General features: G+C 37.8%; 1 protein-coding gene across 1 annotated transcript in view; it reads right to left on the minus strand.

The window, feature by feature from the left end:
* SGK1 (serum/glucocorticoid regulated kinase 1) overlaps positions 1 to 20944 on the minus strand; it is a 111136-nt gene that overhangs the window by 48562 nt on the left and 41630 nt on the right. Inside the window, exon 2 of the mRNA XM_043457223.1 lies at positions 17385 to 17600. Within this exon, the coding sequence (XP_043313158.1) occupies positions 17385 to 17600 (216 nt within the window). The remainder of the gene's footprint in view (positions 1 to 17384; positions 17601 to 20944) is intronic.

A 20944-nucleotide genomic window follows, 5' to 3' on the forward strand; every position in this document is an offset into this window, starting at 1 on the left:
AGCACGATTGGCAACAAACCCTCTTTAGTACATGGCACATATTGCCATCTTGCATAACAAGGTAAGAATGTGGAGCGAGGGTTTTGAGGAAAAGTTGATTGATGATATGATGGCCTTTACGGACAACAGTCCCAGAGGATGCTGAAGAAAGGGAAAGTGATGGGGGTTGATGGTGTTGCTGAGTGAGAAAAACAACAGACCAGAGATGGGTGGGATGAGAACTGAGACAGGGATTGAGAGGGCCGGAGTGTTTGCCGTGACGCTGGGACTCAGGCATCACCAAGCTGAAGGAGGAGAGCAATGAGAAGAATGTGAGGGCAGGCAGATGGGCTGCTGATCTATTAACAGATGTCTCTCTGACTCGGTGTTGAAATGGAACTTTGAAACCCGGGATAAAAGTGAGGGCGATAGGTGGCCTGGGCCCGTGGTGGAGCTATTTTGAATATGTGAAATTTATCCAGTGTTGCTTTATAGCTCTTCCAACATTTAGAATTTTTTGTTTTCAAAATAGTAACCTGTCCTTGAGTATAAACTAAATTATACAGTGACAGTCTGAATTCCAGCTAGTGATAAAATTCCTTAAAAAGATTCTCAAATCTTCCAAATAAAAAAATACTTAAAAGTGTTGTTACTGATACATTTTCTTGTTTAGCTTTTGCCTTCTGGTATAAGAAATGTAGAATCAATAATAATGGATGACTGTGAGAATAATAAAGAATATATGCCATCTTTAACATACTAATGATTAAGTTTTAGTTCTAAATTGCCTGAATGGAAACAAATTAAAAGTACATTACAAAAGTATAATTGGGGCAATTCATTATACACCAAGTTATGGCCTTGTTATTTTCATTCTAATTTACTGTTTTAACCTACTATCGTAGAAGAAATTAAATTGCTAGTGGTTTTCTAATCTATGCTATGCATTAACCTTGCACAAAGGAATTCTACTGTCTGGCTTGTTCTCAGAAAGCTTAGGATGCTGCTTATTAATTTATAGATAATTATTATTTATGTTTTAAACATTCTATTGCATTTTTACCTTTATGGGCAAAGAAAAATTGTCTTGATAAGGTTAAAACTGAATGTGAGAAAACTCTAAAGAACAATCTAAAAAACTCTAGGAGCTGTGGTTTTATTTATATTTTAGGTCCTAATAGTTTAGTCTTCTAGGCAGTAATTTTTTCCTAGAATTAAAGACATACCTGCATGAGATAATTTTGAGATTATGTAGAAAATCCGACTTTCTGGAAGCTGCAGCTCAATGGGAAAAAACTGTCAGTGAAATTATTTTTCTGTGAGAATATTTCAGATCACATTGTGGACTGAGCAAATAATCTGTGTAGCTTTGTCCATTACAGGTATTCAGGAGAGACCTAGCCTTCAGAATTGGGCTAGGTAGCTCAAATGGTGAAGAACTGCCTGCAATGCAGGAGGCCCTGATTCGATTCCTGGGTTGGGAAGATCCCCTGGAGGAGGGCATGGCAACCCACTCCAGGATTCTTGCCTGGAGAAGCCCCATGGACAGAGATGCCTGATGGCTACAGTCCATGGGGTTGCAAAGAGTTGGACATGACTAAGCATAGCACACAGCTTTCAGAATTGGGGATGGGAATACTAAAAATTTTGCCCTAAAGAAAAGCAACCTTGATGATCTTTCCTCCAGTTTTCCCACCAGTTCCATTCAAGAAATTTGGAAATGAGACAGAGAAATAAGTTGACAGAATACCTTGACTAGTCAAAAGCTCACTTGTTTTAGAAAAGTGACATGGATGCAAGATCGTTTAATAATTTAGCTGTTCTGCAACCTTTACTTCCTCTTTTAATTCTCTTTTCACTGAACAAAAAGACATAGGGCATAGCCTTTGATTAATAAGTATAGTAGCCTATGCACACAAATTACAAAGTTAAGAGATATAGCACATTGGGCTCATGACACATAGTTCAAAATCAGCATATGATATTCGCTATTGGACCTGTTTAATTTCTTCTAGGCTTGGGAAACTCGGAAGGGGTTTGAGGGAGAATGGAAACAGAGAAATGGAATCCATGTCTACACATTCTCTTGTTGAAACTGTACAGCAATCCTGCTCATTTTGTATTATTATCCATATTATAGATGAGGAAGTGCAAGAATACAGCTGGTGAGTGTCAGCACTGGGCTTTGAATTGAGATCTGACAATAAAACCATGCTGGATACAAATGTGAGCTGGTGATAATTTTTTTTCTTTCTTTAATATCTGTCACTATCAAGTAGGATGCCCAGAGACATGAAGGGCTGACCAGAGTGCTTAGGAGGTCTTGTTCTCACTGCCTCTTCTACACCATAACCCTCCAACACCCAACCCTCATTCCCTTCCCTCACCGCCTGACCCCACCCCTTTCCCTGTCACTCATGACAGGGGAAATCGCTAACTGTTTTGAGAACATTTTTGTACTGTAGAATTGAGGAAGAGGAAGGAAGCAATGTGTTCCTTCCAGAGAGAGGGGGAAAATCCCTCTTTGATGAGACATCCTGTGTAGCAATTGTGAAGCTTGGACTTCCCCAAAGTGAGGTGAGGGTGACATGCTGCTGCCTGTCACATGGCCTTGGTTCAAAGTCACATGTGCGTGGCCTTTTGTGAAATGTATCTATATATGGCCCACACAAGTCCACAAACACGGAATCCAGAATGGTATTCACCCCTGTGGTGCTCTACAGAAAAAAATAGCACTTCTTTTTTTTAAATGAATTAAGTGTATGGTATACGCCACCAGGAGGAAATGAACCCTCTGAGCTTAAACTTGCACATCCTCTCAACCTGAAAGATTAATTTTGGTGGCTAAGGTTAATAAGACTATGGTTGTTTTTGTTTTGATATGAGTGTAACTTGACTGATTGGGAAAGCAGGTGCTGGGTTGATGCACCATCCCCGAGACCCATGAGTCATGCCACTGATTTACAAGCTGTCCTTACCATGAAAATGAAAGCCAGAGCCAACTTTATGTCATACAATTTATGCCATTCACTGAAATTATAGATAATTTCAGCCTGTGCATTTGTGAAGCAGTCTATGCTGTTTGTGCTTTAAACATATTTTGTACTTGGTATTTCTGACTTGTCGAAATAAATATTATCTTCCATAATAACCATTACCAATCCATTATGAGACTTCATGAAAGCACATACAGCTTTTAGGCTTAATCCATGAAATAAAGCCTTATGACTCCTCCTTGTGTCTTTGATAAATAGCCAAGTTCCCACAGCTGTTATGATTTCAATTATGAAGAAAATTGGAACTTTTACATTCTCCAGTGGCTAAAAAATCACTATAACCCCCCCCCTCACTTCTTCAAATGCTATTATTTTCTTTCTCCTCATGTGTATTGCAAACCATGGATCTGATTAGTGTAGCTGATTAGAGCATTGTGCTATAAGACCATGGCCCTTGTTTAAGCCCAGGGAAGGTCAGTCAGATTAACCCTCCAAGTCTACTGAAAATTTGTTCTATTAGTCTTCTGTGAGATTAGGCAAGAGAGTATGAACAGATCAAGACAAATCCAGTCTTCAACGCTAGGAACCATGCTCACCATTGATACAAGGTCAACAGTGTCATCTTCCCATACAAAGACTGATGACGCTGGTCCAGAGGCATTTTAAAAACATCCACTCTCCTTGGCTTTTTAGAGCTTTTTACTTATAATCACTCCCAACAGAGAGAACTCCCTAAATCGGATCCACGTAGGCTCTACCTCTGCAAGACGCAGTTAGATTCCTCAAGTCAAACACAAAATGGCTTAGAGCTAGTGATCATTATGTATTCCCTCTCTTGTTTTCTGTCTCCCACTCCCTCCAGCTACCAAACTCCTTGAAACTTTCAGTTCTCCCACATCTTAATTTTATCTTTGCTTTTCAGTCACTAAATAACGACCAACTCGGCAAATGACAAATTTCATTCATGGTTTCAGACTCTTCTTTTTTATCCTCCTCCCTATTTTAATAATGAGGAAATTTTTAGTAATTCGGTTAATGTTACCCTTTTCCAAATCTGGAATCCTTGTTTTTCTTTGCAAAACAAGAATCAAGCTTATTGTATTAAATCTCTAGCATATTTATCCACAACAGGGTCAGAGCCATAAACCTTAATCCAAAGCCATAAATCTCCAGTGGAAGAATTTCTGGAATTTGACTCTCTCCTATCCATTCTTTATGCCTTATGATAACACTGTTGTAATGAAAATATTTCAGTGGACCTTTGTTTCCTGAGGATAGTCATAAATTATTTAAAATGACTTGTGAAAAGCCGTAATGATGTGAACTCTTTGTGTCCCAGTTCAGCTTCATTTTCCTTGCTCCAAATTTACTATGCCACTTGAGTTTTCCAGGCTTTTGGTAACTTGTCCCATCTGCCTGGGTTTCTTTTTTTAATTGAAGTGTAGATGATTTACGATGCTGTGTTAGTTTCAGGTGTATAGCTTATGTATAAACTGAATCACTTTATGTGTGTATATATATATGGTGGTCTAGTCACTAAGTCATGTCCAACTCTTGTGACCCCATGGACTGTAGACTGCCAGGCACCTCTGCTAACGGGATGTCCCAAGCAAGATTATTAGAGTGGGTTGCCATTTCCTTCTCCAGAGGATCTTCCCGACCCTGTGATTGAATCTGGGTCTCCTGCATGGTAGGTAGATTCTTTACCAACTGAGCTATCAGGGAAGCCAAAACACATATATTCTTTTTCAGATTCTTTTCCATTATAGATTATTCAAATATACTAAATATAGTTCCCTGTGTTATGTAGTAGATCCTTGTTTATCTCTTTTATATATAATGTGTAACTATTAATGCCAAATTCTGAATTTGTCCCCTTCCCTCACCTTTCCCCTTTGGTAACCAAGTTTGTCTTCTATATCTGTGAGTCTATTTCTGTTTTGTAAATAAATTCATTTGCATCATTTATTTAAATTCCACATATAAGCCGTATCATGTGATATTTGTCATTCTCTGTCTGGCTTAATATGATCATCTCTAGGTCTATCCATGTTGCTGCTAACGGTACTATTTCATTCTTTTTTTATGGCTGAGCAATATATCCATTATGTATGTATACACACATACACACACATACATGCATATATATCACGTCTTCTTTATCCAGTTCTCTATCAATGGATACGTAGGTTAACCTATTTCCATGTCTTGGCTGTTGTGGATAGTGCCGCTATGAACACCGTCTTTCAATTTTTTGTTTGCATTTCTGTCTGCTGACGCCTTCATTGACCATCAGCAGTGGACTAGGAGACCCCTTAAGTGCAGTCGGTACCTTCTCCTTTGGTGCCATGTATCACTGAACTGTAACTGCCTGGGTAATCAATGGTATTGTCCGCTCTCCTGGAAGTACCCTGTGAGATACTACTTGTTGCCTGAACTATAATAGAAGCTCTCAATAGACATGAGTTGAGAGAAAAAAAACCAAGACTGTGTCATGGGCTGAGAGGAGATTCCACATTCCAGTATCCTTCTTAGGTGGTCACTGCCTGAAAACTCTGCCTTCATGCTAATATCAGACTGCTCTTTAAAAAATAACTCAGTGCTGCCGATACGGCAATGCTAAGCCGAGTGGAGAATGATAATGGTCATTCATATGTCTCTTTTCTTATTTTTGTTTTTTCTTCTACCAAGTTAATGCATTTAGCATTTTCTAATCTACAAAGATTTAAAACTTCTTCTCCCTGTGTTACTTAACTAGGGAGCCACCCAGCCAGAGGTGTTTTCCCCTCACCAAGAAATCTAGGTGAATCTCTTGAAAGGGCATTTTAAACTCAACTCAGACAGAGAAGGAGAAATATTGTATGACATCTCTTATATGTGGAATCTAAAAAGAAATAATACAGTGAACTTACTTACAAAACAGGAAGAGACTCACAGACCTAGAGAACGAACTTATGGTTGCCAGGAAGAAGGGTGAGGGGAAGAGATAGGGCATTTGGGATGGACACGTACACACTGCCATATTTAAAATGGATAATCAACTATATAGCACAGGGAACTCTGCTCAATATTATGTGGCAGCCTGGATGAGAGGGGGTTTGGGGGAAAATGGATACATGTATGTGTATGACTGAGTCCCTTCACTGTTCATCTGAAACTGTCAGCATTGATAAACAGCTATACCCCCAACACACAAAAAAAGAGTTTAAAAAATAAAATAAAATCTATTCACGAAGAAAACCACCTATCAGCACAAGAAAAGTGAATTGAGGACAGAACTGTTTATTTATAATTATCAAGGCTGATGGACATTGGAAAAGTACACTCAAATTATCGATAGCAAGCTGTAAAGTTTGGCTTGACTTCAAAGGGGTTTTTTATATGGTCTTAAGCCAATGTCTGCTACTCAAGGTCGATACAAGAAGTTTAATCTTCTTATGGAACACAGCTGAGTCACTTACGTAATATCAGTGTACTTCTACTGGTTGTCATGATTCTCTGAAGAGATGACGTCACCAAATCAAGCTTTGCTAGAATCTTGCCTAGAAATAGATCGATTTATTTACAGGCTCACAAAGACAAGTGAAAATAGAATGACTTATTTATCGTGAACAACATGGACAAATGTGTCTTGGCACATTTAGGTGTTTAACCAAGTCTCTCTGTGTAAACAGAATGAACGAGAAGCAATTTACTTTGTGTGAATAGGAAATATCAAGGTGATATTAATCATTTTCATTTCCTTTGTCTTTAGAAGGTTTTTAAGAAGAGTCTTTTCAGGTCCGCAAAGGTAACGTTTAGAGTTGAGGTATACCATTTTAAGAAACTTATCAGTAAGTCGTTCATAAAATTCTTCACATTTTTGTTTAGCTTGGTCTTTATAGGGTAGTTTACACTAAAGGGATACATCTTGATAAATTCTATCATTTCAATAAATAATCCAAGAAAAAATATAGGTGTAAATTTTGAGGAACAAGAAATAATGACACACAAAAAAATCAAATGGCATACAGTTAAACTTGCTTTCCCTTAAATTCTGTTCTTGCTTGTAGGTTTTTAGTAGTTTGTAAAAAGCCTTCTTTTAAAAATTTTAAAGTCTCAAAACTACTAAGAAGGAATATTATTATAGTGGAAAATAGCCATATGGTTTCTGGGAAAGGACTATACTAAAAGGAATAAGTTTAATTAGAAGCAGGACAGATTTGGTTACATACAGCAAGAGCCAATGAAATACGCTCCAATCCAAGGGTAAGTGTAACACTGGCTAGAGATTTCTAGAGAAGACAGGGAGTAACTTTCCTGGAATATTTTATGTCCTAAATAGCCTGGATGGATTCCCTTATTCCTTTCCAGACTAATCTCCTGGGAAGGAGGCATTCTGGTGGGATGTACCTCGTAGGAGAGCTTAGGTAATCAAAATGAAGTGAGCACTGAATGCAGGCATAAACTTGTTTTATTCCAAAGTCTGACTCTCAAATGTAATTTTTGTGACTTAAATCATGTCCTTAAATACAGCAGAAGTGTGTGCCAGGTTATGAAGAAAGCAATCCTTTGGTCAGTGCCTAGAGGGGAAAGCTGGTGACCTGGATGCCATGCTGCCTCCTCCCGTATTCCAGTCCTGGCAGAACGTTCCTTCCCCCAACCCCCAGCCGCCCCCAGCAAATTCCTGGCCCTCGCCTCTGGAGTCACTGAGTTGGATGAAGGTGGCCTTCTGGCTCTGAGAGCCCTGGAAACACAGACTGGAAACACAGAAGTACTCCTGGAAGAGGAGAAACTGGTGTCCTGGTTAACAGGCTGTCCAGCCAGACATAAAAGGTGCGCGGGGCACAGACAGGAAGCCACAGCCTCCCAGGACCCGGCAGTCTGTCACGTGCTGCGCCCTTCTGTTGGCAACAGGGCCTTGCTCTGTATCTTTTTGGATGGAGGAGAGTGTGCTTATTTTAGCTTTAGGCTAAGGTAGATATTGGGCTTCCCTGGTGGCCCCGTGATAAAGAATCCGCCTGCCAATACCAGAGATGTGAGTTCGATTCCTGGGTTAGGAAGACCCCTTAGAGAGGGAGGCTACCCACTCCAGGATTCTTGCCTGGGAAATCCCATGGACAGAGGAGCCTGGCAAGCTGCATTCTGTAGTCTGTGTGATGACTAAACAACAACAAAATGTAGATACCTCCTCTCTAATAGTAAAAAAAAAAAATCAAGCCTGTCTCATTTTTGTGGCCATAATAATCAATTTTTAGAATGGGAAAAAAAAAAAATCTGCCAGAGATAGACTTGGAAGAAATTGAAAGAGAATGTCAAACTACATGGAAATAATTCATTTAAATTAGCAAAAATAAATGCAGAATTCTGACAGATAAAGAGGCAAGGATAGAACAAAACAGTTCCCATGAAGACTTACAAGTAATGAATTAAAAAATCAGAAAAAGCCCTTATGTTTTTTTGTAATGAAAGAAACGCTATCACATCACTGAAGTGTCATTTCATTAAATGAACAAAAATTAAAGCATGTCACTACCTTTAGAAGTAAAGCCCTTATGGAGCAGGTTTATTCATATAATGCTGGTGGCATTTTTATTTATTTGACTTTTCCTAAATCGGTCATGAAAGTATTTTGCCAAGAACCATAATTATCTTTAAACTCTCCTCTGTTGCTTTGGATTTATACTAAGGTCCGATTTATTCTAACATCATTCAGATTGAGGGGAGAATTCATTTGCAGGCTTATCAAAAACAGAAAAAAAAAGAAAATGAAAGACCTAAGGGTAGGTCTATGGTTACACTAAATGATATCAATTTGATGCAATATTAACTATAATAATTATTAAATGTATATTACAATATAAAAATGTTTTCAATAAAGGTTAAGTAGAATAAAGGCAGCTTCACTATTATATATACACTATGACAAACAATTATGGGTAAACCAGGTACCCAAGGAAGAAAACTGAAAGAGAACATAGAAAAATGAAAAAGAGTTGGCACATGTAAAGTAATTGGAATTATGTTTAAACATCTCAGTAATGTTACTATGATAATTCTTACCTAATTTTTGAAAATCATGGGGGAAAGTCAGAAAGGAGATAGATATATAGTAAAAGATATTTAAAATTTAAAAATGGAAATTTCAGCTAACTAGCGACTCTTAGCGAGGATAGCAAGGCAATCTTTCCTCTGGTTCTTAGCCAAAGAGAAATGCTTGAATTGTAAGTTACTTGGGACACTCCAAATTACTGTAGAACAAAGGGGAAAAAAAAAATCAAAAACTGCCAAGAGAAATCAGCAGAGTCTCTCCTATTTTATATACCCCTGTCTGAAATAGATTTTTTTTTTTTAAAGTTGTTTTTCTAGGAAAAAACAAACTCTAATTTTTTGGGGAAATAAGACTAATTATTTTTTCCAATTCTGCCTCAGTCTTAGAACAATAATATTCAGATGAATATTGGCAATAGTGATCATAGGAGTTTTCACTCTCCCAAGAGGGTAACTAAGTCATTTTCAATGTTTCCTAGGACACATTATTTTCTAGGTAGCATTCTTTGTTGTTGTTGTTATGATTATTATTATTAGGAAAGTTTGGAAATGTGTGAACACTTTGCTTAAGACTGATTTTGGGACTTCCCAGGAGGTCCAGTGGCTAAGACTTTGAGCTCCCAATGCAGGTTTGATTCCTGGTCAGGAACTAGATCCCACATGCAGCAACTAAAGATCCTGAGCACTACAACTAAGGCCCAGCACAGCCAAATAAATAAATATCTAAAAAAAGAAAAAGACTGATATGCTTGTTTTAAAGTCTTTTTAGCTTTTATTGCCCTAAAGTGTATTTGTCAACTAATCATATCAGTATTTCAACTGGGACTTCCTAGGTGACTCAGTGGTAAAGAACCCGCCTGCCAATGCAGAAGACATGGGTTCAATCTCTGCATCAGGAAGATCCTCTGGAGAAAAAGAAAAGATGGCAATCCACTCCAGTATTCTTGTCTGGGAAATCCCATGGACAGAGGAGCCTGGAGGGCTTGAGTCCGTGGAGTTGAAAACAGTCAGACACAACTGAGTGACTAACACCAACAACGTTTCAAGTGCTGTTTATGGAGGGTTTGTTTTTTTTTTTTTAGGAGTTTCTGCACAGACTCTCTCATTTGATTCCTATCCTCTCATCAGCTGGGTGAAGAGGGCAGCATTATTTTATTGTTCAGGGTTTGTAGGTCAGTCTGGAGATCAAGTTGCAAGTGAATGGTCATGCGACCTGTCTGTCAGTGGTAGAGCTGCATGAAGAATCCAGCTTCTCTGGTTCCAGATAGAATGCCATTCACCCCATCACATCCCAGGGCATTTTCTTGTCCCTGCCTTAGAGTTTCTCAAAGATGACATGGCTTAAAATTTGGTGCAGAAAAAGACTACTGTGTGTGATAAGCTTAGAAATCGCCAGATGCCCCCGCCAGAGACCATGATCGGTCATGCTAAGACCAGAAAAATGGGGAAGAGGGCCATTGGAAGGACTATTACTTTATTGCCTATAAGCCTTCACAAAAACCCATTTTTATTATTTAACTTGAAAGAAACCAGAAATCTATAAAGCCATCTGGCTGACTCAAGTCTATCGTTTATAGCCTTTTCCTAAGAAAGATCAGAAAAACGCAAGACCATGTGAAAGTAAATCAGTATGGAAACCATTCCTCAGCTGATCATTTTACTACCAAGCTTCCTGGGCTTCAAAGGAACAGCTCAACAGTTTTGAGAAGAAATATAAAGGTAATGGTGTACCTCGCTGAGCCGCAATAGCCTAACAGATGGAGAGAAGGCATCCCAGACGCTGAAAAAGCCACATGAGGCAGACACCCTCCCAGAACTGTGTCAAGCTGGCTTAATTAAAAGTGCCTTCTATTATTGTCTGTGATGATTCGCTGAGGAAGAAGAAGAGGCAGTGACCTTATATTTAATCATGTCAAAGGCTCAACGTTAATTCTTGGGTTAGTAACGTGGTTAATAATTTCTCCAAGTTGGCAGCTCTTTCCAGGGAACTGACTTCACCGGGTCTGAAAACCTGTGCACTGTGCCCTGGTTTCAGTTGTTGGCCGCTGACTAAGCATCTTTAGAGCTACCTTCAGTTGAAAGACAGACAGAGAAGTCTAACAAAATCCTCACTCAGCCAAATCTATCCCATATGAGAGGGCGAAGTTAATGAGAATCAGTCATGAGCCCTTGGCATGCAGCGCCTCTGCAACGTAAGTGATTTATAACCAGCATGGACTACAGTTTCTTAGCCTCTCCTTTTCATGCTAAAAAAATTTCATGTACAAAATTTCCATTCCAGCTAATAAAGACAAAGAGGAAAAAAAAAGAGCACATTAACTTTGAGTATGTAGGCAAGACCCAGCGAGGAGACAGGAAAATAAACATGTAAGATTTAAAAATTGTGGGGAGCTGAAAGAATGAATGGGTGTGCGTACTAACAAACATCACAAAGGGCAGGGGGGAGATGATTGACAGACAGAAGGACAAGCAAGCCATTGTGGGAGCACAAACATTGTATGTTTCCATTTTCCTCCAATGCCTTTCTCTGTGGTGTAGTGATGGAATGAAACCATCCACCATTCACACCATTCTCATGGTGTGAAACCATCTTTGTGATGGTGCCTGACTTTCAACCAATGCAACTCCCTCTCTACAAATGAGTTTTCTAGTGAGCATGATGTTCTCCAAGCTCACAGGTAATACACTAATATGATCTTGAGAGGTTCAACCAATATTGACAAAGCTAAACTCCTTGATTACTCTCCCCCATCTCATCTCTCCATTTGAATCCCAGGAGAGTTGTAATCACCATTTCAGTTTGATACATATACTTCCAGATCATTTTGTTTGCATTTACACAGACACACTCACACACTCATAGATTCACATACACATACACAGATATGAAGATAGAAATGATAAATTAAAAAAAGTGATGATGCTATAAACATATTCATCTTTAATTTGTTTTTCTAACTGAATATCAGTGTATCTGTCCCCACTATCAGCGCAAGATAATGCTAGAGGTAAAAGGCACAAGATTTAAAAATTTTAATAGAGGATCATTGCTAAAAAAATCCTTCCACTACTAGTGTTTTGGCCTAACTTTTACCATGACATTATCAATTTTTCAACCTTTGACAATCTGATGGATTAAAAACAAATGGATTTCATTGTTTCAATTTGCATTTCCCTGGTGGAACTGTAGGCACTTAAAATAGTTTTTAGTTTTAGTTTTATCTCCACCGTAAGCCCAGAGTTACAGGAAGAATGTTTGTGGATCCCAGGTGGGTGGGTGGCCGGGAAAGGCAGTGTGACTCTCACACTGTTTCCAGTTTCTAAATTTATCAAACTGTAGTTAGCCAGTAGGGCCTGTGTGATTTCTGCCTTTTGGAATTTGATGAGATACGCTTCGTGATCTAATTCTTGGTCAGTTTTTGTAACCGTTCCCTATGTGCTTAGAATAGTAAGCACATAATATTCTTTACTGGATACTAATCTCAGCATAAATCAGATATGGTTAATTGTTGTATTAAAGTCCTCTGTCCTCACATATTATCAGTCTTCTTGAACTGGCAATTCCTGGGAGAAGTATGACAAAAATATTCTTCTATGACATAAGTTTTTCTATTATTTGTTGCTTTAAATATTTCCATGTTATGTTACTAAGTGCATAAAGGCTGGTGACTATTTTCTTTTCTTAATAGCTATCTTTCATCAATGTGAAATATTCCTCTTTGTTCCTTTCAAAATTTTTTTTGCCTTACATTGTATTTTTTCTGATATTAATATTGTTAACCCTGTGGTGGTAATGTAGTCGCTAAGTTGTGTCCGACTCTTGCGAACCATGGACTGTAGCCCGCCAGGCTTCTCCGACCATGGGATTCTCCAGGCAAGAATACTGGAGTGGGTTGCCATTTCCTTCTCTAGGGGATCGTCCCGACCCAGGAATTGACCCCGGGTCTCCTGCATTGCAGGCAGATTCTTTACCGACTAAGCTATGAGGGAAGCCCTGCTTTCCTTTTATTATGTCTTGTGTGGATCATTTTCTTTTTTTCAACATACTGTATTCTTTTGAATACAAAACCCTACAATATTCCAATCTCTTAGATATGTCTTTGATGTGATCCTTTGGGACTGTAGTTTCTCATCAACCTCTTTCTCATCAATCCTACCTGCCTTCTGTTTTTCAGAGATCTTATCCATACAATGGCATACCTTGTTTTCTAGCACTATTATAAATTAAGATGTGTGTGTGTTTGTGTGTGTGAGTGTTTTCTGTCATTTAAGGGAAGAAGAGACGACATTAAATGTTCAGGCTGCCATCTTGATCCAATCCTATGCTTTCCCTAACACCAGATTTCCTTCCCCTCTGCCACTCCAAAACACTCCTTTTTTGGGACTTCCCTGGTTGTCCAGTGGCTAAGACTCTGAGCTCACAATGCAGGGAGTCTGGGTTCAATCCCTGGTTGGGGAACTAGATCCCACATGCTGCAGTGAAGATTGAAGATCCCACATGCCACAGCTAAGACCCATCATAGCCAAAGAAATAAATAAAAATAAATAAATTTAAAAGAAAAACTAAAAAAGTAAAATAAAAGAAAAACTAAACCAAAACACTCCTTTCTTGTTTTCCAGCTAGGATGATCTGGATAATGGAGGTGCTGTGAGAGAGAAGGTGCAGAATAGAATTTATAATTATGCTTAGTCAGCATGCACCCGTTGAAAACCTAGTATGGTTCCCATCTCTTTAGGAACTAAAAGTTGACTTCAACTTGAGTTCCTCTGGCATGCATATTCAGTAACAGCATACACAGCTCCATGTTATCTTTTTCCCATCTCATTCCCAGGAAGGTCTGTTTAATAAACAGTCCATTTTCAGACAGCGCTACTAGTAACATCACGATATTGTTTTTCTAAGTGATTTACTGTCAGTACGTATATCCCAGTTTCTTCCATGGAAGAGACACGTTTAAAGGCTACTAACTAGACAATTGGCAAGACCTGGCACAAATTAATAGCAGTATATATTTTAGTGATATTTTGGCCATTAAAGGTAACATTTAGGCTGTACTATTTTTAAAGTCAGAAAAAAAAAAAAACCCTCACAATTATTCATAAAACTCTTGTGCTTTGTTTGCTTTCTTATTTATTTGAAATCTTCTCACCTCATTTTCTATGCTTTATCTTTATACATCAAGCATTGTTTTTTCTCATTTATAGGTCATCAAATTCCAACCACAAGATTTCAGACTAAAAAGGGCTTTAGAGTTAATTAGGTTAGGCCAATCATACAGTGTTTAAGAGCTTTTGTGACATGTTCAAGTTCACATATTGACCTTGGGGCAGAGCTATAGCAGAATGTGGGTTGCTTGACTCCAGAACACTATATGTAAATTTATGTTTACGGAAGACTTTTTAAACCCCATCTCATCTGCAAAGTACCAAAAAACTCCAAGGAAGAATCTTGATGGCAAGCATGAATAATCTCAGTTTTCATAGGAAGGGACATTGAGCAGGAAGGATGAATTGATGACTTGCTTAAGATAATCCACATCGGGAGTTGTTGGGGACAACTGGAGACACTCACTACCAGGCCTCTGCATCTAACAAACTCTCCATCTCCTCAGCACACATCTCTACTTCCTAAAAGGACAGAGGTGCCTTCTCAAGGAACTATTTCAGGGTTCAGTTCCTAAAGGACACAAAGTATAGACTCACCTTTTTCATTTTTTTTGTAGAATCTCAGTTCCCCGATCAGGGATTGAACCCATGGACCTGGGAGTAGAACCGTGGTCTTAGCCGCTAGACTTTCAGAGAAGTACCTAGATTCATTTTTAGACTGTCAAAATACAAGTGTCTCTTTGGTTTGTGATGACATTTAAAAAAAAACCCACCTAGTCAGAACCAGGTTGCTGCTCTTTACTCTCTAAGTTATGTTTGACTTTTTGTGACCCCATGGACTATATAGCCCGCCAGACTCCTCTGTCCCATGGGATTTCCCAGGCAAGAATACTGGAGTAGGTTGCTATTTCTTTCTCCAGGTGATCTTCTCAGGGGTTGAACCCATGTCTCCTGCATTGGCAGGCAGATTCTTTACCACTGAGCCACCAGGGAAGCCCGAGTCAAAACCAGGTAATCTATTGCAAATTGGAGACTGAGTCACCTATAATCCTGGATAAAGTAAAAGAAAAATCCCTTCTAGTTCTTTGTTTATTGTTTCTTCTTGAGTGGAATTTCATTTATTCATTAACTTAGCTCTCCTCCCAACTGCTGGGCCTTATAGTAGGCCCTCCAGTAAACATTTAGGACTAGCCATTTGTGCTCTATATAGGATTTGCAGAGCTCTCTCTCTGCCTTTGAGTCATGAATAGTTCTTTAGACTCTAACGATTTGGCAAACTCTTTTTAAACACTAAGAGTCCAAGAGTCTGCAAAGTATGGCTGGTGGACCAGCCGCATGTTTTTGTAAATAAAAGTTTTATTCGAACACAGTCAGGCCCATTCATTTGTGTGTTATCTATGGCTGCTTTTCCTCCAAGAGCAGAGCTAAATCAGAGTGACAGAGACTGTATGTCTTAGAAAGCCTAAAGTATTTGCTCTCTGAATCTTTACAGAAAAAGTTTGCCAATCTTTGCATTTAAAATCTATTTATTGCCTTTTATGACTAACATGGAGTTGAACCAGTGACTAACTAAACAACAAATTTGTTGTTGTTGCTATTTTAGTTGGTAAGTCCTGTCCAATTCTTTTGCGACCCCATGGACTACAGCCCACCAGGCTCCTCTGTCCATGGGATTTCTTAAGCAAGAATACTAGAGTGGGTTGCCATTTCCTTCATGAGGGGAAACAATAAATGCCTTGTGATAAATGTTAGTAGATCAGCAAACTTCGAACCTCTGCATGGAAGTCTAATTCAGTGTTACAGATTTACAGGCTTAGCTAACATGCGCATCAGCAAACATAAGTAATAATGGTTTCTATTTGCATGGCACTTTATAGATTATGAAATATTGTATATGTATCTCGTCTGATATTTCCAGTAACTCTAGAAAGAAGGGTCTTACTTTTTCATGAGGTAACAGCTTCAAAGATACTACCTCTCTCAGGGTTAAAAGGAATTCAGATTCAAGCCTTTTTATCTTTATTTTTTAGCAGTTAAATTGATTTCTTTATCTCTGCAAATTGCTGGCTTTAAAAAAAAAAGGAAGGAGGAGTTATTAACATCATCTTACGATGCACTAACTTGAAATAATATAGTAGAAGATTATTTGCAATTAATTGTACATTGTATTAACACGTCCTGTTTTCTTACTGTTATGTTTTTATGTCAGTAAGTTGGTAATAATATAAATATATAATCTGATGGTTTAAAAAGTCAAAATAAATAAGACTGAGTTTTAAGTTAAAAATACAATATTAAATCTTTGAAATCTTAGAACTATGAAATAAGTCAGTTATTTGTCTTTTTTGAAAAAGAGAAATTATTATACCAACTCCCACCCCCTACTACCACTGAAAAAAAAACCTCATGGAGTGGTATAGAAAAATAAAAATATAAGTATATATGAAAACTTATTGATAAAGTTCTCTGTTATGGGTCAAACCATGTTAAGCAAAAAATATTTCAGTGGTGGTTACAAACTTTAGATGACTGTTATATTTCCTGCATCATACAAGAATTGATCTCTGTGCAATCAAACAACTTAGGAGCAACCTCTAGTTGACCAAAACATTGCTGTATCAATCTTGGAATAGCATAAAAAATGAAGACAACCCTGTATCAATCTTGGAATAGCATAAAAAATGAAGACAACCTATTGGACGATTCCAATGGGTGGCATCTGGGAAAGACAAAACAATGGAGAGAGCAAAAATATCCATGCGTGACCAGTAGTTGGGAGAAGAGAGGGATGCTTAAGTGGAGCACAAACTATTCCATATGATACTGTAATGATGGATACACATCATTATACATTTGTTCAAACCCACACAATGTGCAACATCAAGAGTGAACCCTTGTATAAGCTATGAACACAACTAACTATGATGATGTGTCCGTGTAGGTTCATCAGTTGTAACAAATATTCCACTCTGGTGAGGAAGCTGCTAGTGGGAGAGATTCTATGTCTGGGGGTATGGAATGTATGGGAAATCTCTACACCTTCCGCTCAGCATTGCTTTGAACCGAAAATTGCTCAAAAAAGTAAAGTCTTTTGAAAAAATAGCTAGTACAATGAGCTAACACAGGCCACGATTCTATGTTCTCCTCAAAAGCTTTACAAATGTGCATTAAAAAAAAAAAAAAAATTTCAAAGCATACTCTGGAACGGATACAAAACACACACACACAAAGACCTAGAATCCTTTCAGGAGAATGGATCCACAGCAAACTTACTTCACACCCGGATTGAGTTTCCCACGAGCACGACTCCTTCTCCTGAGAGAGAACCGCTCTTTGGAAAGCATGGTCTCCCAGGCACGTCTGACACAAGGAAGGCTCAAAGTCTGGTTCCCCTGGTGGCCCGTGCACCGCCGAGGGGCCCGTGTACTTCAGGCTGGGACTCTGATGCTTGTCCACACTGACCATTGGGCTCTTGATCCATCTTCGTACCTACAATGTGCAAAGGAAAGAAAAAGTGTGTTTTACCTACTTTGATGTCTAACAGGGCTTTGGCAGGAAATTTGGTGGGATGGACACTCTTGAAAGGAGTCTCTCCACCTCTCTGTTGGGTCTTATTCTGAATCCATCAATGCTGGCTACTCACTTACCCAGAGTGTGTGGTTTTGGCTGATCATTTCAACTTACTGAGACTGTCTCCCCATCTGTAAGATTCGGGGAATAAAATTTCCCCCGAGGTTGTTGAGCCAGATGTTAAAATATTTGAAAATGTTCAAGTGTTTTGCCTGGCACACAGTGTTAAGTAAACGGTGCCTATTTTACGTTGACTCTTACTATTAAGTTTATGTTAACAGAATGATAGTCACAAATGTCTGAGGTGAATTGCTAGGTATTGTAACCAGAGAAAACACTAATGCCAGAGCTTAGGATCTAACTGCTGCTAAATGAATTAATACATATTTCACTACTGTAAAAACGTGATTATAAAAAATGTTGCTCCTGGCTAGGAAATTATCTCACTTATCATTTTTCTTAAAGTTTTAAAACTCACCACTTCCCTTACTTTCATGTAGAATTCTTGTAGAGAAAAAAAAAAAAAAAAAGTAAAGCTATTCTAACATTAAAAGAATAAAATTTATGGGATTTCCCTGATGGTCCAGTCATTAAGAATCCACCTTCCAATGAAGGGGATGAGGATTCAATCCCTGGTTGAAGAAATAAGGTCCTGCATGTCAAGGGGTAACTAAGTCCACACACCACAACTAGAGAACGCCTATGTACTTCAAAAAAGAGGACACAGTGCAGTCAAAATTTTAAAAAATAAATAAATAATTTTAAAGGATAACATTTATATAGCACTTTAAATATGAAAGACATTGTTCTAGGTATTTAACAGGCAGAGTTTTGTTTAATCCTCAGAATAGTCTTACATAGTAAGACTGAATAGTCTGAATAGTAAGTAATAGACCTGAATAGTCTTACAGGTACTATTACTAATCCCATTTTGCAGATGAGAAGACAGAGGCACAGAAAAATGAAGCAAGTTTCCCCAACACACAATACTCGTGTCAAGCAAAGGCAGGACCCAGCATCTTGAATCCAGAGTCTACTGCTTTACAAGCATGCAGTTTTAACAAGTGGTGGAGTACTTTATGACTTGTCATCAAGTGCTTGAAATTTATCCTGATTTAATATGTCTTTTTCATGTTCTTTGAAACTCCAGAGGGTTCTTTTACAGTCAAACAACTGGTGAAAATAGTGTATACTAAAAGGATGAAAAAAAATAAAATCATGGTACTAAATTTTAGTCAGTAATGCTGACAACTAGATTTTTAAAAAAATTTTTTTAAATACTGAGAATAAACTAAAATTGCAATAGCATAAGAATGTTTAAGCAATTTGATGGAATATTATGCCATCACTAAAAATAAATATTGTGAGGACCCTGCGGCAACATGAAAAATGTTTAGAAGGCAATTATACGAAAAAAGCCAAATACAGAATTGTTCAATCACTATAATTGCAAATGTAAAAATACATGTACTATCTATAGCCAAAGCTATAGACAAAGCAAGAAAGTAACAGGCAAAATAGAAACTGATATGTTTCCTGTTAAGATCATGGATGCCTTAGTTCTCCTTCTTTTTATAGTGTCCTGTTGTTTAATTTTTTTTAAAGAATAATTTCTTTTAAAGTATATAAGAGTCTCAAGCAAATAAAGTCACCATATTTCTTTCTTTGGTTATATATGGATCTTTTAATTGTTTTATGTATAGATATTCTTTTAAATGCCGTTTAAAATAATCTTTTTACATTTACTATCCTAATGTTAACATTGGGACGATTTCCATCAGTATTTCTTGCACTCTGGGGTCCCATAAGCATGTTAGTGGGTGCATTCAAAGTGTTTGATTCACTAATGAAAGTCTAAATGAAACTCTCAAAGACTACAGTAGAACCTTTCTTCCTGATGATAGTACCAAATGTGTTTTTGATCAATCTAAAAAGTACTAAATTTCATTAGAGACGGAAAATAATTTTTATTCTTATTCTTCAGAGAGATTTGAGCTTGAAGTTTGGTAACCATTTCTGATTAGTTGCCAACCTTTTATTTTAATATCAATCTATTCTGGCTGACTTTCAATGTCTCTTTTGCCAAGTAGATTTAACTTAGGGGTTACTATGATTAGAATTTTAAACAGATTTATCATCATATAAATTTGTATGACCTTCCTAAGAATCTAGGTGTATTGAAATATAAGTTTCATATTTATGGACCATGATATCTAGACTAAGCCTTATGCAATATGGTCTTACAGTTGCTCAGTGTATAGTGGAAGAATTTCCATGTGACTGAATCTAACTTTTCATTAAGTTATAGAAAAAAAAAAGGGGGGGCTTATAAAGGGACAAGAATTTAGAGACATCTCACTCCAGAGAATACAAATGATCTGTGAAATTTTGTATGTTAGAAATCATAGGGATTAAGAGTCACATAAAGGATTGTCATTTTATTTGACAGCAGCTAAGAATTTCCAAAATAGTTTAGATGACTGAGCATGGGCTGTCAAACAACCCATTTGTTGTTGTTTTTCAGTTGCTCAATCAAGTCTGATTCTCTGCAACCCCTTTGACTGCAGCATTCCACACTTCCCTGTTCTTTACCATTTCCCAGAATTTGCTCAAACTCATGTCTATTGAATCAGTGATGCCATCCAACCATGTTATCCTCTGTTGCCCCCTTCTTCTCTTGCCTTTAATCTTTCCCAGCATCAGGGTCTTTTCCAATGAGCTGGCTCTTTGCATCAGGTGGCCAAAGTATTGGAGCTTCAGCTTCAGCATCAGTTCAGTGAATATTCAGGGTTGATAATTCGAGAGTTGAAAGAGACCCAAAGATCTTAGCAATTTGCCCAAAGTCACAATGTGAATTATTAGGTAGGAAAAACTACACATCTTAGTTTAAGCAAGTCAGTTTCTACTAGGATAAAAGTTGGCAAACTCAGTGCCTTCAGAGGCTGGCAAGAACAGGAAACATGTAAAGCCTTAAGACTAGGGTATAAAGATAGGGAGTGTTGGAGATTGTGGCAAACTAGGAGTGCATGCCTTGCTAAGGGTTCTTTAAATTTAAATTTAAAAAATGAACAAATACACAAATAAAATCCCCAAGCAAACAATGATGCCCAAATAAAGTCCTAGTTAAATATACCCTACACCTTCAAAGATCACTACTTGACCCTTGAAGTTATTCTTTCAAGTAGAGTATGTTTGAAATAGAATGCTATGAAGTAGAAATAAAATGATTTGGTATCTTCTAACTTAAAAAGAATCCAGTAACT

This window comes from Cervus canadensis, chromosome 33 (genome assembly GCF_019320065.1).
Source record: "Cervus canadensis isolate Bull #8, Minnesota chromosome 33, ASM1932006v1, whole genome shotgun sequence".
NCBI classification, from domain to species: Eukaryota; Metazoa; Chordata; class Mammalia; order Artiodactyla; family Cervidae; genus Cervus; species Cervus canadensis.